The following is a 16,870-nucleotide window of genomic DNA, read 5'->3' as shown; positions in this document are numbered from 1 at the left end:
TATTGTGCTAGCTTATTTTTGAATAGCTAGCTTGATAGCTTTTAGTACATGCAATTAATAACAGGCTTATAAAAATTCCGATATCTAATTGTGATCAGCGGCATACATTAACAATATCTACGTAATCAGGGAGATTCTGCACTTTATTTTGTTAAAACATTTGATCTATGCAACTAAGTAAGATAACAGGTGCAGAATGAAAGATTTTATTGTGAGGTATGTGCATTTTCGTTTGACTTTAATCAATAAATTGCATACGATGTATGCAGTATATAATATGAATTGGACCACGTTAGCAAGGATCCAAATCACTGGACAGTTATATTTACATGACTAAATTAAAATGTAATTTTATCTAAAAGTGTCAGTTACGGATGAACAGGGTCTCTAAAGAAAATGGTATTGGTAATTTCTACAACAACATACTAATACTCTAACTTTTCTGTTTTGTTTTATCGAATTGCAATCTGGATGATCATGATGATTAAATGTTTTTCTCTTATCCTATTTTTTAGGTTATCCGTTGTTATGTACTTTAAAGCAGTACCTATACCATATGCAGTGCTATTTATTATGAATTAGTACTAAAGTCTTGTTTGAGATGGCCCGTATTCTTGTTAACGTCTTTTAATTGGATATCTGTCCAGCACTCATGGATCATGTCTCTGATCCTTTTCGCCTTCGTGGTGCGGGTGAGGGATGGACTCCCCCTGTCCGCCTCCACCGATTTTGAGCACAACCGAGAGCTGCAGGAGAGGAAACAGCAGCTCAGGACTATCAGCAAAGCTTTGACCCTTCTCCCTGAAAAAGCAGCAGTCAAAGGCCAGTCGCTCAATATATAGTAAGAACCTCTGCATACTGTACTGAGCGATCAAAACAAAACAACTACGACGCCTAGTGTTTAGTTTGGGTACTTGGAAATTCATATACTGTACAGTACGATACACCCCCAGAATACATTGTAATGTGGGGGTCACTACGTGAAATTGCCCCATAGCATGGGATAGAAACATAAAGTAATTCTCTCCTAACACCCGGTACTCCCGATAAAAAAAACATTGAAAAAACAAAATGTGATGTGAGCTGATGTGGAGTTAGCAGGTGGATGCAAGGTGGTTGAGGAGATGGCAGCAGCGGATTAAAAATGTTATTAATTTAAGAATTTCAACTTGTAAAGCCCTCGGAGATTTTCTTGCTGTAATTGCCTCTTTATTTTGGTGTTAGTCCCAATTGTTGAGTGGTTAGGGTCATGCAACTTTGAAGTGATTGTGTACTTTCTTTGTATTTCTTAATTATTGCAAGCTTTGTTTGCATGGTAATCATAATTATGCTTCTCCCGTTAGCATCACTGCAAGGCTCGGACCAATAGCAAATAAATAAAGTTAAAAAAAAATCTAGTATTGTATTACAGACTTGCCAAGTCTTTAAGAAGCCACAAGATTCTGAAATGAATGAAGAGAATGACATTGTAGGAGGCAGTAAAGCCAAAAGCATATAGGCATTTTCACGGTGCCATGACAGAAACCAATTGCAGACCAGCATTTTATATGATGTTGACCAAAAGTAGACAGGCATTTTAGAGACGTAGCTTTCCATATGCACAAAAACCGCTACGTTTGAATTTTATGTCTTTGGACAACAAAATCATTTGTTGTTAATGTTGTATGTTGGGGATTATGATGAAAACAAACATGGCAACGTTTGAATTACATATGTTTGTGGCCACGAGAAATAAGTTGTTCTTAATGCCTAAAAGTGGGAACAATGTTGAAAGAGGGCCCGAAAAGGATCTTATTCTACACCCGAAAGTGAACATGTCGAAAGGCGCAGATGCCGTATCCCGGGGCTGGACTTTGATTTTTTATCTTTTTTAGTTTTACTGTGGTTTGGGGAGGAACTGGACACTCTATCTTTGTGCTGGTTGGTTTCTTTTCAGTTTGGTGTCTTCAGAAGGCATCTCCTACATGAGCGTGTGCCACTGCAGTATCCCCATCGCGACGGCCTTCTGCTTCTTGGAAGATTTGCGCTGGGAATTCACAGCTTGCTTTAACCCGAGTGTTGTGTCGCTGGCAGACAGACCTTATCCTTTTTTAGAATTTGGTAAGTGTGAAACAGGAATTGGTTGTTTTTTTGCTTGCAGAAAAAACCTTAAAGTTAACAAAAGTGAAATATTTACTCACTCATAAAACTAACCTTTTGTTTAATTAATTTAAATTCCAATAAGGTTTTTTTTTGATAATCAATTCAATTTAGTTTATTCAATAACATGTTTTTTTAAATGTTTTCAAATCCTAGACTTTCTTTAATAAATGTCTTCCTAAATTATCCATCCATCCATTATCTGCACCGTTTATCCTCAGTAGGGTCACGGGGGTGCTGGAGCCCATCCCAGCTTGGGCAGTGGGCAGGGGACACCCTCAACTGGTTGCCAGCCAGTCGCAGGACACACAGAGACGGACAACTCACTCACACATTCACACTTAGGGACAATTTGACCGGTCAATTAACCTGACATGCACGTTTGTGGAATGTGGGAGGAAACCGGAGTGCCCGGAGGAAACCCACGCAAGCACATGCAAACCCCACACAGGAGGTTCGACCTCATGACCTCGGAACTCTGCACACCCACTAACCACTGCGCCGCTGTCCTAAGCACAGTTCTGAGGTCATGGTTCAAATTCAGCTATCAGCCTTCCTGTGCAGGGTTTGCATGTTGTCCCTGTGCTTGACTTAGCCTTATCAATACTATTTTGTTTGTGGCCTATTATTTGGGCCTAGCACAAATAACAACATTAACCACAAATCAACAAAAGGAAACGACAAAATATTTGCACACAGACAGCTGTACAATAAAATGATACAATACATAAGCATGTGCCAAAGTAGGCTGGAGCAAAATTCATTAAGTTCATGTACATTTTGGTTTAATAATAATTGTTATTGACATTTTATTTACGCAGACTGCACCATTCAGAAACTGAAGCAGCAGTACAACCGCAATGGCGGCCCGGCCCTAGAGGTCACCCTGGCAGAGGTCCTAGAGGACCTGAGGCTCCATCCACCGCAAATTCTCACCTTAGATGAGGTCCAGCTTACCAGCAGTGCTGCAAATGGCCACATGGAGCAATTGTCTACTTCTGGTATGCTACACGATGACCATTTCATCTTGATTTATGCAATATAATTTATTGTTCCTTTCTTAGGCCAGAGTGTTAAACTGGAACCAGTGACAGCCCCTGGCATCCTTTCACTGGTCCTCAACATCATGTGTGCCTCATTGAACATCATTCGAGGCATGCACCTCATAGAATACACATTGCAGGTATAAGCTAGTGCCTCGACTGCAGTTACGGTTTAAAAAAGTGCAGTAGAACTTGGGATATGACACTAATCTATTTTGAATCCCCAAATGAAATTGCCTTATATTGAGGGATGGAAACAAATGGTAATTAGCCCCCTGGTACCAGGGATAAAAACATCAAATACCAAAATAGTCAAGTCAAGTAAAGTCGTGTGTATATATATATATATATATATATATATATATATATGTAGCCCTTAATCACAAGGAGTCTCAAAGGGCTGCACATACCACAGCTTATTGCAAACTACAGACTATTATTACACCATCCCCTGATCTAAAACCTACATGAGGGCAAGGAAAAACTCAAAAACCCCAACATGAGGAAAATTAAGAAACCTTTAGTAGGGACCGCAGGTAAGGTAATCCCCCTTCCAGAATAACCAGGCTGCAACAGATGTTGCAATAAAAAATAGTACACAGATATCGTCAAAATGAAATATATCTTATACATAAGCTATAGAAAAGGAGTGTGTTTTTAGCCTAGATTCAAACAGTTCCACTGAGGTTGCAGATTGAATCTCAGGGGGCAGAGCATTCCACAGCCCTGGGGCCCAAATGGAGAACACTCTCGAACCTGCGGCTCTCTTGTTGGCTCTTGGTATCACTAGTAGGCCAGTATTTTCAGAGTGAAGGCTCCAGACTGGAACAAATTGAATCTGAAAGATATGAGGGAGCAAGTCCATGCATTATTTTGTATAATACCAACAGAACCTTAAAATCACATCTTAAGCTAACAGGGAGTAGTATATAGTACGTGCTACTTATATGTAAAGGGAATGCAAATGATTCACTGACGTTATATCCCGGTAATCTACTGCAAATGGGTTGATTTTCAGGACGACTACGAAAGCGTGGGGAACGTGGTAGCATTCCTTGTGGCGTTCCTCTGCTGCCTTCTTCAGGTAATATCAATTCTAGTCATTCCAACCTGCAGTCCCTGAAGTTTTTTTTGGTATTTCCTCCATAGTGTCACCTATACGTCTTCCACTCGCGCCTAAAAGCAGCCAAGTCCCTGGGACTGTTGGGCACCATCACCCTATGCAACTTGCTCCTGTGGGGGCTGAGGAACATTTGGCAGATTGCTTTCCACGTGGGCGTTGCCTCGCTTTCCACTGCCCTCATCATTCAACGTAAAGTCCAGGACAAGAGCCAGGACTGCGGAGTTTGACTGGAGTCAGTGATGTGTTTATCGTATGTTTACTTTTGTATGGAGAATTTTTAAGGCACTGTTTAAGACCCAAATGTGTGTTATAACACATAGAAAAATAGCTTTGGAACTCAGTTTTCTCGACGTGTGTCAAAATCTCTCAACGGAAAGTCTTTTTTCAATAGCTGCTTCTAAAACTTGCTATGAAAATATGTTTCTATGCCCTTGACATGTTTAATATTTGGGTAGCTTTCTAGGAGGCTTTTTGGGGGTTTTGTGTTGGGAAGCCATCCATTATCTGCACCGCTTATCCTCAGAAGGGTTGCGGGGGTGCTGGAGCCCATCCCAGCTATCTTCGAGCAGTGTGCAGGGGACACCCTGAACTGGTTGCCAGCAGGGCACACAGAGGCAGACAACTCACTCGCTTATTCACACCTAGGGACAATTTGGACATGCCAATTAACCTGACATGCATGTTTTTGAAATGTAGGAGGAAACTGGAGACCCCAGTAAACCCACGCAAACACGCGGAGAACCTACAAACTCCACACAGAAAGGTTCGATCTTATGACCCCAGAACTGTGCCGCAGACGTGCTAACCACTCATCCGCCGTGGTGCCCTGTGTTGGGAATAGTGAAGTATAAAAATGTTATGTTTTGTTTCAGGTGCATCCTCAAAAAAGCTCATTTGATTACGGATGAAGGAATACAAAACATGAACATTATCATTTAAAAACAAATGGGTAAAGGTTTAAACCAATTTCAATCCAGAATGGTTCACTGACTCCAGGCTTTGGCTTGGTTTGTAATACATTTTATCTTAGGCAGACACACAAAAATAAAAGAGAATACTTTGAATTTTAAACTTGGAAGGAGGACAGGAAGAAATTCCCCTGAGCTCTCTTTTTAAATTTAAAATTTAAATTTAATTTAAAATTAAATCTTCAAGGTTACAAAAATCCTTAAGGGGTTTGGAAGTCAAAGAACGGCAACATGATTGGCCGATAGCTACAATGATGTAATAGTCAAACCTACAAACAACCGTGCGCAAATCTCCTTTGCAACTTATCTGTTTGCATAAGCAACCTCCCAAAATATTTTTACAACTTAAGCCCATTTTGTTTAAAATACTTTGGAGGGAAAATGCCTCAGATAATTTTAAAAAAAAAGGGTAATTTTGTACAAAAAGTCACTATAATATGTGCTGGGAATTTTGCCGGAAATTGTGCAAAATAGAAAACACAAAATTGGGGTTATGTTGTAGAAAAAGAAAACCAAAATGGGTTATTTTGTTGGAAACAACCCAAAATATGAAGTCTTTTCATGCACATTTGTCTATAAAGTTCGATTAAATCATCAGTAGGGTTGCGGGGGGGTGTTGGAGCCCATCTCAGCAATCTTCGGGCAGTGGGCAGGGGACACCCTGAACTAGTTGCTATCGGTTTTTGGTTTTGGAAATTAAAAGCACAGATTTGAAATATTGATACTTATTTTGTTCATGAGTTGTTTTTTATTACAGTATTTGTGGTAGTTGGATCATAGCTTTATTCAAACATGAAGTATTTAATAAGTCATTGATTTTAAATGTGTTTAACCGTCCACAAAGCACTGGCAGCTATTTTTGGGACCAAACTGCAGGATTTTGGGTGTACACATATTTTATGAATTGCAATATTTGGGTAAATTTGTTGACACAATGTCATTGGTTTTCTAAGCAAGGTAAAATAACTGATAATGTTTCACCTTGCTTTATTTTTGGATTATTCTTGAAACATTGGGAAGTATGTAAAAACTGTTTTTTTGGGGGGTGCTAAACTGATATTTTATCATTAAACGGTCTTTTTTTCTTTCTTGCTTCTTTGCCAAAGTTTTATTCAACTGAATACTTCACACGTATTGCTGCTAACGAGGACCTGGAGAGTGCACTTTTTGACGGGCCTGGAGGCTGTTTTCCCATTCTGTACACCAAAACGTGAACTGCACTTGTGTGGCTAATCCATTATCCCCAAACCCATATTGCTGTGAACGAAGACAGGCAGAAGCCACTTTTGTCGGAAGACGTAACAGCTCTCCTGAAGTGAAATGCACGGTTGTGGCTGCAATCCATTATCTAGGCAGGCGAGCGCTTTTATTTCCTGTTTGGCCCCTTAAGCGTGCCATTGTGGCCCGCCTAAAACAAACTGAACTGTTTTAGCAATGACCAATTATCCAAAGTAAGATATTGTTAAGAGTGAGGGCCGAGAGAGCAAATTTGTGTCTTACTTGGTAGCTTCTTTCTTCCGTTATTTCCGTTTAAAAACCAACCGGACCCGTACAGCCACAACCCATTATCTCCAGTCTACTCTTGCTGTGAGCATGGGCCGGTATAAAGCAAGTTAAAAAAAGGGGGTAGCTACTTAGCATATTGCAGGAGGTTCAGGTCCCCACTAATACAGAGAAATGCAATCATTTGAGTCCTCCAAAAGACTTCTGAATTTTGGCCTGTTGCATTGTCATTTTTCTTGACACAATTTGCTTAAGCATTCTTGGATGGGCAGGAAAGGAAAAAAGCATGCATTGCAGTAAGTAGGGATTTGATGCAAAATAGAACAAAAGTGTGAACCCATTTTAATTGAAGTATAAAAGTAAAATACCATATTTCAAACAAATTACATTGAAAAACATTTAAAGATTAAGACAGTGTTAAAATGTACATTATTTTACAATGCATTAGAGTGCATGGAGATAGGAAGGAGAGGGGAAAAACCAGCAAGCTGTGATATTTGATGATACTCCAGAGGTATAAAAGCCAGTCATTAATAATTTAAAAAAAACAGCAGAAACTGATGTTCTGACAAGTCAAAAATGTGCTCGGAGATTCTCTAGCTGCGTCACGAGTTCTTGAGCGGAATATCTATCATGAACCTCTGGAGCCCAACATCTACCCAACAAAATCTTGCAAAACTTCCCACTTTCTGACTGAAACACTGCTTGATCGGCAACTTTTGGTCTCAAGTTATGAGCCACCACAGCATAGATAATATGCTGTCTGTCCCCAATGTAGGGCTGCTCTCTCGTGATCAGCTGCCACATAGTGACCCCAAAAGAGAAGATGTCAGATTTTGCAACCACCCCTTCACCTTTGAGCAATTCTGGTGCTGTGTGCGTGTAAGTGCCACCTGTGTGACTCATAGGAACTGCATTTGGAGCTTGGCGTTTATCCAGTTGCACAGAACAGCCAAAATCTGCGATTTTGCACATCCCTTCACCAGACACCACGACGTTGGCTGGTTTGATGTCTAGGTGAACAATCATATGCGAGTGAAGAAACTCCAACCCATGAGCAATGTCCAAACCGTGTTCGATCCACCTGTCCCGGTCCAAAGTCTCCTCGCAGTTGTAAATAACCTGCTGAAGATTCCTGCTTCCCACATACTCCATCATGATGGTCCCAATGCTGCCTTCGTCCATGAATTCGCTCGGCATGCAAGTGGTGGCCGCGATGACTCGCACAATGTTCCGATGACGAAGGTGCGCAGCGTTCAGCTCTGCCCAAAAACTTTGCCGAGAAACCAGTTTGTTTTTGGTGCATTTCTTGACCTTTTTCAAAGCGACTGTCTCTCCGAGGTATTGGGCTTTGTAGACGCAGCCGAAGCCACCGGAACCGATAGGTTGGACGGAGTGGAGCTCCTTCCAGTAGATGACAGAGGACCACAGGCGGGTGGTTACTTTACCTTGGAGACGCTGGACTGGAACTTGTAAAGTGGAGCCGAACGAAGGTTTGGATAAGGGGCTGCTGCAAGTGCCGATGTGTACGGAGGGAAAAATGGGGAGCAGACGGGTTGGAGGGACTGGGGAAGGCATTGTAATTTGGAACAAGCACTGAAAGTACAGCCCGGGCGGGCTTATTTGCCAGTTTTCCAAAAAATACCATCCGTCAAGTTATTTGGTAGCGATTTCCGTCACTTTCTTCAAAAGTATAGATTCTCATGTGAAACAGATTTGCCGAATTAATGTCCGTTAATCAGTAAATTGAACGCATGTTCGTCTTGTTTTGACCGGGTAATGGCGCATATTTATGACGTCGCGTAGGCGCCCAACCGAGATGTGCCTTCCTTTTGATATTTTTTTTTTTAAGTTAGTTTCATGAACTATCGTATTAAAATATGTATATGTTTAAATTTGGTAAACTGTCTGTTTAACTCCGCGCTTCTCAATTTATTTTCTGTCACACCCCCCTCGGAAGAGGAAATCCTCTCGCTCCCTCTCCCAAGAAGTCTGTCTCCTCATCCAGGTGAAATATTTTTACATTGGGTTGCTAGAAGGTCTGCTCCGCTTCATGTTTCCACTGCTCCCTATTATAGAAGGGGTGCATTGGAAAGTAAAAAAAAAAGTTCCCAGTGGTGAAAGGCACCTGTGTCCCCTTGACGGGGCCTTACACCTCCCTAGTATGGGGATACATATCACTCTCACTCTATTCTCTCCTTCTTTGTTTTTTTTCTTTTATTCTGTTTTCTTTGTCTCTTTCTTTCTCTTTTTTTTACTTTCCCTTTACTCTGCCTCTCTGTCTTTCTAATGTTTCTTTCTTTTTCCTTTTTATTTTTTCCTGTGCCTCTATCTTTCCTCCCTATCATTTTTCCTTTGTCTCTTTCTCCTTCTTCGTCTAGTCAAGTCATGTTTATTTGGATAGCCCTTAATCACAAAGAGTCTCAAAGGGCTGCACAGACCGCAGATTATTGCAAACCACAGACTATTATGACACCATCCCCTGATCTAAAACCTACATGAGGGCAAATACTACACAGATATTGTCAACATAAAATATAGGTTATTCATATGCTATAGAATAGAAGTGTGTTTTAAGCTTAGATTTAAACATTTCCACTGAGGTTGCAGATCGAATCTCAAGGGGAAAGAGCATTCCACAGCACCGGGGCCCGAATGGAGAACGCTCTCGAAACTGCGGATCTCTTCTTGGCGCTTGGCATCACTTGCAGACCAGCATTTTCAGAGCGAAGGCTCCCGAGCGGAACATAGAGGGAAATTAAATCTGAAAGATATGAGGGAGCAAGTCCATGCATGATTTTGTATACTATCAACAGAACCTTAAAAACCCATCTTAAGCTAACAGGGAGCCAATACATGTTAAAATCGGGGTAATGTGATCAAACTTCCTTGTCTTAGTCAAAAACCTCGCTGCAGAGTTTTGTACCAGCTGAAGGCTCTTGATTTTGGACTTCTGGAGACCAGAGAGTAGTGCATTACAGTAATCGAGACGGGAGGTAACAAACGCATCTATCCTTCTATTTCCACTCTTTTCTTCCCTCAATTCCTTTCTTCCATCTACAACCACATTTAGTTGTTTACTTGATGATATCCAGGAATAAAATTACTGATAAAACACTGGGATCCGATAACACTTTTCATTTTTCATCAAATACGTCTCTATATTGTTATCTAACCTCAACTTTTTCTTGTTTGTAGTCTTTTCACACAGTCTAAACTTTTGAAGTACGGGACATATTTGGAGTTGCATACTTGCTTGTAATTCAACATGGCTGCCGCTTAATGTCCTGTGACCCTATGAATTGTGAAAACGCTGCCCTACACACCAGAGGTCACTAATGTGATGCCTGCAGGCACCAAGTAGCTCCCTACTATCTGTTTCATGTAGGGGCGCAAACTCCTACCCCAAAAACAGCCTGGATAGGGATGTGCGGCGCCAGGCTGCAGTTGCCGATGACACACCACAGGAAGTGGTGCCACTATGAATCGTGAAATGTAGCAATTAGCCTAGACAAACTTTTATTGTCAATCCTATTGTCATTTCAGCTAAATTTTATTTTCACAAGTGCAAATTTATGGGTAGAAAACTCTTTTTCATCCCCTTTAAATGTGAAGTTAAACTGTACAGTTCGTCTTCCAAGCTTTCCCTCAAACAGAAGGCCAATTTAACGAATACCCTGGTATTTTATGTAACTTGTCTGTTCCTGGCATGTTTAATTACATTTCTTGTAATTTGGATTCCCAGTGCTATGGAATGCTCAGCCCTCTGAGATTCAGTTTACAGCCTTAGTGAAACTGTTTAAGTCTACGCTTAAAACACACTTATATTATTAAGCTTATGAATGACCTATATTTCATGTTGATGATGTCTTTGTATTGTTTGTTGATTCCTTTGCAACATCCATTGCAGCCTGGTCATCCTGGAAAGGGGATTTCCTCATGTGTGCCCCCTTCTTAAGGTTTCTCATTTTTCCTCATGCTGAGCTTTTTGAGTTTCTCCTTGCCCGCCTGTCAGTGTCAGATCAGGGGATGGTGTAATGGTAGTCTGTACAGCCCAATGAGACATCTTGTGATTAATAGATTGTTTGATATGGTAACGCAACATTGCTGTGGAATATTTGCATGTAAGTGTAATGTGATTTGTTTAATAAAGCATTAAAAAATTAAATGTACCTTGTTATCTTTTTTTAACTTTTTTTTTACTCCATAACACTGTTTTGTCACATGAGATGAGATGATGAATTTCCTAACTTTAAATTCCCATTTGCAGAGTGAAACACTTGGCTTCAATTATTTTGATCATCAGTTCACAACTATAACAAACCATTAATCTACACCTAAAGAAGCATTAGACAGGAGTTAAGAGTATTTTTTTGCAGTTACAAAATAAACCACACACACACAAAATGTTCTTACGTTTATTAAACTTTCAATACATCCCATTACAACATCAGAGTTGACAGCGTCACACCCCAATTCGAATAGCAGCAAGGCATGTAAATAAAAACAAACAAACAAAATAAGGTTATTATGCAAAAACAATAAATAATCTGCCTCTTTGGATTATGTCAGTGTTTTTTAAAAAAAACATCTTCTATTTTACAAAGACTACAAACATATCTAGATATATTTTGCTATATACACACATACAGTACTATATACATAAATACACACCAATATACGTGAATTTATGTGTGTGTGTGTATATATATATATATATATATATATATATGGGTTTATATATTCATATAAAAGTATGTGCATTGATAGAATTGCATCTACCATATATATATATATATATATATATATATATATATATATATATATATATATTGCCTCTAAGTATAAAAATATAACAGTAGTTTGTAAAATAGAATTTTCTTTCAATATTGACTAGAATTACCATCTTTCTGTCAATAAATCCTATCACTGTTGCGGGTCGACATCATTATAATACAACACACACAAAAAATACTAACATGGCTGGAATGCATTCATTGAATAAATTTCATCTCATTTTGAATGTAGTCAAAAATACATGATCTAAATAAAACTTCACTTTTTTATGCTCTCCCATGAAAAATAATGATTCCCAATACATATATAAAAAGAAAACAGGTGGGCGGGGATGGGGGAAAGGAAAGAAACACAAAAGACAAGTCGTCACAGTACAAACTAAATGAAGATATATCGTACAACCAGACGTGCACAGCTGCTCTGCTAAAATGAATACTTTTCAAACAATACATTCTAAAACTATAAAAGAGGTCTGTAGCACCTTAAGGAGCTTTAGAAGTATGTTAGCAGCTTGATCCAAATAGAAAAATAAAATGCAATATTGCAGTGTTTCTTCCATAAACATTCAAATAAAATGGTTTGCTGGTACCACTGAGGCTTTTAAAGAGGTTTAGCGTGAAAGGCTGAAGGGAATATTTTTTTAAAATTGTTTTATGATAATGATTTGATTTATCCTCAAATCGTGCCGTTTTTCACCATCGTCAATTAAGTCTTTCACCCCTTGCCCCCTCTAAATGCTGTTTGGTAATCTTCTATAGCAGCTTTAAGGCAGAAAAATACTATACACGACTTTTTATCACACTGAGAAAACCATCCAAACTTGGTAGCAAACTTCATACACACGCATAACATGTGCAAGGATAGCAGACGGAAATGAAAACGCTGACAAAATGTACCTGTAAAACATCTTATGCTCTATTTACATGATATATGTATTTACATTCACAATAAAAGTTTCTAAATGAGTAAATATTTTTTTAGAGGAACTTGATAAAATTACATTTAAGCTTGTAGTTATTGCAAATTGTTTAGAAGATAAATTATATAAAAAAACGTTCTAATGAAATATGATTTTTATGGTAGGGAATGGACAAAGAAGCAACCTAGCATTGCAGCGTAAAAGCAAGACAGGAATAATACTGGAAAACACTCGGCAATTGTTTCATGAAATGCAGAGAAATTACAATTTCTTGCAGTAGAAATTGAAAAACAAAGGATTACATACATCACTGCTGCCAGCACTTACATTTATTATATTAGAAATAATTAAAAAATAATTATAAAATAGCGATAGCCATGTTTTACTTTTTTATGTTTTGAATGATATTTTTAAATGTGTAGATTATCAGTTTGTGTTTTTACGCATTTACATTTCTACATTAGAATTTTACATTATCTCTTTCAGTGCATCCCCTTTACCCTTAGCCTCTTTAGAAAAGCTGTTCTCATCTTAAAGGTGTATTTGGGGTCATTGTCGGGCTGGAACATTGCCCAGCTACACGGTTTCTGAACGGAAGGGATCTTCCTTGCTCCAGTATTTGACAGTACATGCGTGAGTTCATGTTTTCCTCAATGAAATGCAATTCCTCAACTCCAGTTGCACTCATGCAGCCCCAAACCATGGCATTCCTAACACCATGATTGACTTTAGGCACAACACAAACACATTTGTACTCCTAACACATGCGTCACGCCATCTGAACCAAATAAATACATCTTTGTCTTATTATAACAGAGGATGTCTTTTCAGGAAACCATGGCCTTTGTTGACCGACTCCTTTTCATTGTGTCAAAGCTGTTATGTTCTATTCAAATTATAATGAAATCTCTTCAGAATTGTGAGGGCTGTACTCACTTTTGAAACATACTGTATGTTCGATTACAAAATCCGACATATAAAAAATAAATTTCTTTTTTCGTTACGAAAAAAAAAAGAGAATTTGTATACAAGGTCAAGAATAGAAGATAGGAATATTGTACGTAATTTCACAAAGAAGACATTTTCCTTGCCTGTGTCACTTATAAAGATATGAAAAAAAAATATGACGTGAAAATACCTCTTTGGCACTAAAGGAGTTAAAGGGAAACGGTGTAATATTTGACCACTAGATGTCACTGTATCACGTAGTGCAACTGAAAACGAGGAAGAATACAAACTATGACAATAATGTCAACTCCCTCTAGCTGAGCCACATGGTATGTGAAATAAATACAAATTTCTTGACCAACAAGTATTGAGAAAAATCTTTTTAATATGATCATTTTGAATTATTTTACTATTTAATGAAGTTTTTTTTTACCCCTAGAAGGCGCTAAAGAATACAAAATGCCCCTTTAAAAATGAAACAAATAATGTAATAAGTGGTTTTTGTGGGATACATTTTCAAATTCATGTATTTACATGAACGTTTTATCATGAACACATTAAACGTATGTAAAAAGTGCAACAACTGTTACTTTTTTCCATAGATTTGATGTTTTAAATGGACTGTGTATATAGCGCCTCCTAGTGGTGAATAAACGTATTTTATATATTTCTTTCAAAAGCTTGACAAAAAAAATGAAAGAAAAATGCTTCTGTTTGTTCACTTTAAGTCTCCACCGTTTGTATTCTTCCTTGTGTTTTTTAACACTCACTTTCTTTTAAACTATACAATACAGCTGCATCTAGTGCGGTGTTTTCAAACCTTTTTAAGCCAAGGCAAATCTCTTTTATAGAAAAAAATCCCGTACAACGACACCAGTCGGTGCTGTTACATCTCCGGTAAATCCAAATGAAAAATATCTTTCGCTAGACTGTACAGGCACACAAATTGGATAATTTCCCACGGCACAGTATGACAATCAACTACTGTGGTGCGACACAGTGGTTGAGTAAACACTGATCTAGTGGTCAAATAACACACACATTACACTTAATGTAATCAGATATAATCATGTAAAATCGTAAACATTACCATTGAAAACATACTCATACAAAAACGTGATACAAATCATGTAAAAATGGGATCATTTTAAACTTATAATGCGAAAAAGTAGAAGTAAACTCAATGGATTTTCTTCTAATTGTTTGCAAAAGTTAATTTTATCAAATTATTTTAGGTTTTGTCAAAGTAGGCTTAAGTTTCCTCGCATATTCACGTTGGTTAAAAAAAAAAACTATAAAGTGCTAAATAGTCTAACCACTATTATTTGAAAATATAAAACATTTTTGAAGGAAAGTATACACATATATATTGAATATTATACACATTCTGTGGGTACTTGTTTTCTACTTTATTACCTGTACACTGTGTGCAAAATTTGAGCTTCGATTTTATATTTCAGCAACGAAATATTTTTCCACATACATTAGAAAAGAAAACATTTCTATTTACAAGGTGTTAATTATATACTGGATATGCGTAAAACAAGAAACAGATTACTTTTTAAAAGCATCTATGATGATAACATTACATACTAATTTTATTTTCCCCTTGGAAAACATTACTTCCTTTGTTTTATCTAAACATGGCACATATCAACCTTTTTTGGGCCACAATATAAAGATAATGTCCTTACTTAAAGGAACAGTGAGCATGATTCAACGCTTGTTAATCGTAAAAACATACCTCGTTAAAAAAATACCATCCTTATCTTTTAAAAGTGCATTTTCCAAAATTTTAGTTCGAGAAAATGGAATTTATGTTACATAAAGTGATCCCGGTTTGGTCACTTTGAGTTTCTGTAGCTTGTATTCTTCCTTGAGCTTTTTAGCATCTTTGCACTACACAATACAGTGACATCTAGTGGTCGAATGATACACAGTCCCTTCAGTTTTTGTTTTAAATTAAGGATCATTCAATACTATTTTTGTCAGACCACTAAAAAATACAAATACTCAACTTTTTCATAGTACCTAATACTGTTACAAATACTACTTGAACATAAAATTCCTGTTCTTCTGCCCCTTCTAAAAAGATAAAACTATAAGATGGAATGAAATAAAATGTTAAAATTTTATATTATAACCCCTTTTGACACACATAAAGACTTGATCTTACAAGTGATTTTAAAGGGATAGCATTTAAAATCCCTACTAAGAAAAATAGTAGTTTTTTTTAATTTGACACATTACATAATCATATATTTACGGCCGTGGGAATTATTTAGAAAATGTCATAACACAAAAATCATGATTGCGTTGGTTTGATTGTGGTTCGGCCTCCATACATTTCTGTCACACTTTCAGTCTCTCCGTATTTCTATTGCAACCTACTGGAACACTTTCAGTTGATTTTCTTTGGCGTCAGGTGGAAGGCAACTTAAAAGGACAGTGTGTAGTATTTAGTGCCTCTTAATGGCAAAATAGGCATTCATTAAAAAAAAAAAACAATATTGCTTTAAATAACAAGGAAAAGTACAGAACTATCATATAAACCTTGTTTTCGCAGGTCAAGAAATGTGGATTTATTTTACGTAACATGAGGCTCACCTAGAGGGAGCTGCGATCTTGCTGCAAAATAGAAATCTAATAAAGTCTAGAAAAAAAAAATGATAAGAAAAATGATGCAGTTTATTTATTTCGAGTCGTAATCTTCTTTGTGATCTTTAGCACTTGTTTTCGGTTGAACTACACGATACAGCAACATGTAGTGGTGGTCAAATATTACACAGTGTCCCTTTAACAAGCTTGAATTTAAACCTTTCAAAAAAAAAAAATCACTTTTCACTCAATGCCAAGTTACTCTATAATATCCAATTTTGACACACACAGGGACAGACAACTCACTCGGTCATTCACTCCTAGGGACAATTTGGACCTGAAATGCATGTTTTTGGAATATGGGAGGAAACCGGAGTGCCCGGAGGAAACCCATGCAAATACAGGGAGAACATGCAAACTCCATACAGGAAGGTTCGATCGCATGACCTCAGAATTGTGCCTCACACACGTTAACGACTGCGCTGCCGTGCTGCCCAAAAATATAAGGCTAATTCTAATCATTAAGAGTTCCGGGAACGAGTTGGGGTAAAGCGTTTTAGTCGTAGGCCATTATTGGTTAAAAAATTTGGCAGAGGGTTGGGGCCAGTGAAAAAAAAAAAAGATTGACTGATTTATTGTATTTTTTTGTATCTATCGATATCATCTCGAATCTGATATCTCTGAAATAAAGGAGAAAAACGATCATGTAGTCCAGGGGTCGGCAAACGTTTTGACTCATAGGCCTCATTGGTTTAAATAAAAATTGCACAGGGGCCGAGGCAGGGAAAAAAAATAGCTGATGGATATATTTAATTGTTTGTATATGCCGATA

The 16,870-nt window shown here is 37.8% G+C and overlaps 2 protein-coding genes across 2 annotated transcripts; one reads left to right on the top strand and one right to left on the bottom strand.

The window, feature by feature from the left end:
• The first annotated feature begins 1 nt into the window (after position 1).
• sec22c (SEC22 homolog C, vesicle trafficking protein) lies at positions 2-6,364 on the top strand. The gene is made up of 7 exons (XM_088321872.1): positions 2-216; positions 648-841; positions 1,937-2,100; positions 2,961-3,140; positions 3,204-3,322; positions 4,201-4,266; positions 4,332-6,364. Exons 2-7 carry the CDS (start codon positions 660-662, stop codon positions 4,530-4,532), a joined length of 912 nt encoding a protein of 303 aa, XP_088177998.1. The 5' UTR covers positions 2-216; positions 648-659; the 3' UTR covers positions 4,533-6,364.
• Positions 5,525-8,576, bottom strand: mos (MOS proto-oncogene, serine/threonine kinase). Its single transcript, XM_088321871.1, has one exon. It carries the CDS (start codon positions 8,352-8,354, stop codon positions 7,350-7,352), a length of 1,005 nt encoding a protein of 334 aa, XP_088177997.1. The 5' UTR covers positions 8,355-8,576; the 3' UTR covers positions 5,525-7,349.
• Between the last annotated feature and the right edge of the window lie 8,294 nt (positions 8,577-16,870).

Source organism: Urocampus carinirostris, chromosome 18 (genome assembly GCF_059441175.1).
Source record: "Urocampus carinirostris isolate Australia breed hairy pipefish chromosome 18, RoL_Ucar_1.0, whole genome shotgun sequence".
NCBI lineage: Eukaryota > Metazoa > Chordata > Actinopteri > Syngnathiformes > Syngnathidae > Urocampus > Urocampus carinirostris.
The sequence above is the reverse complement of the archived record's forward strand: the minus strand, read 5'-3'. Positions and strand labels throughout refer to the sequence as shown.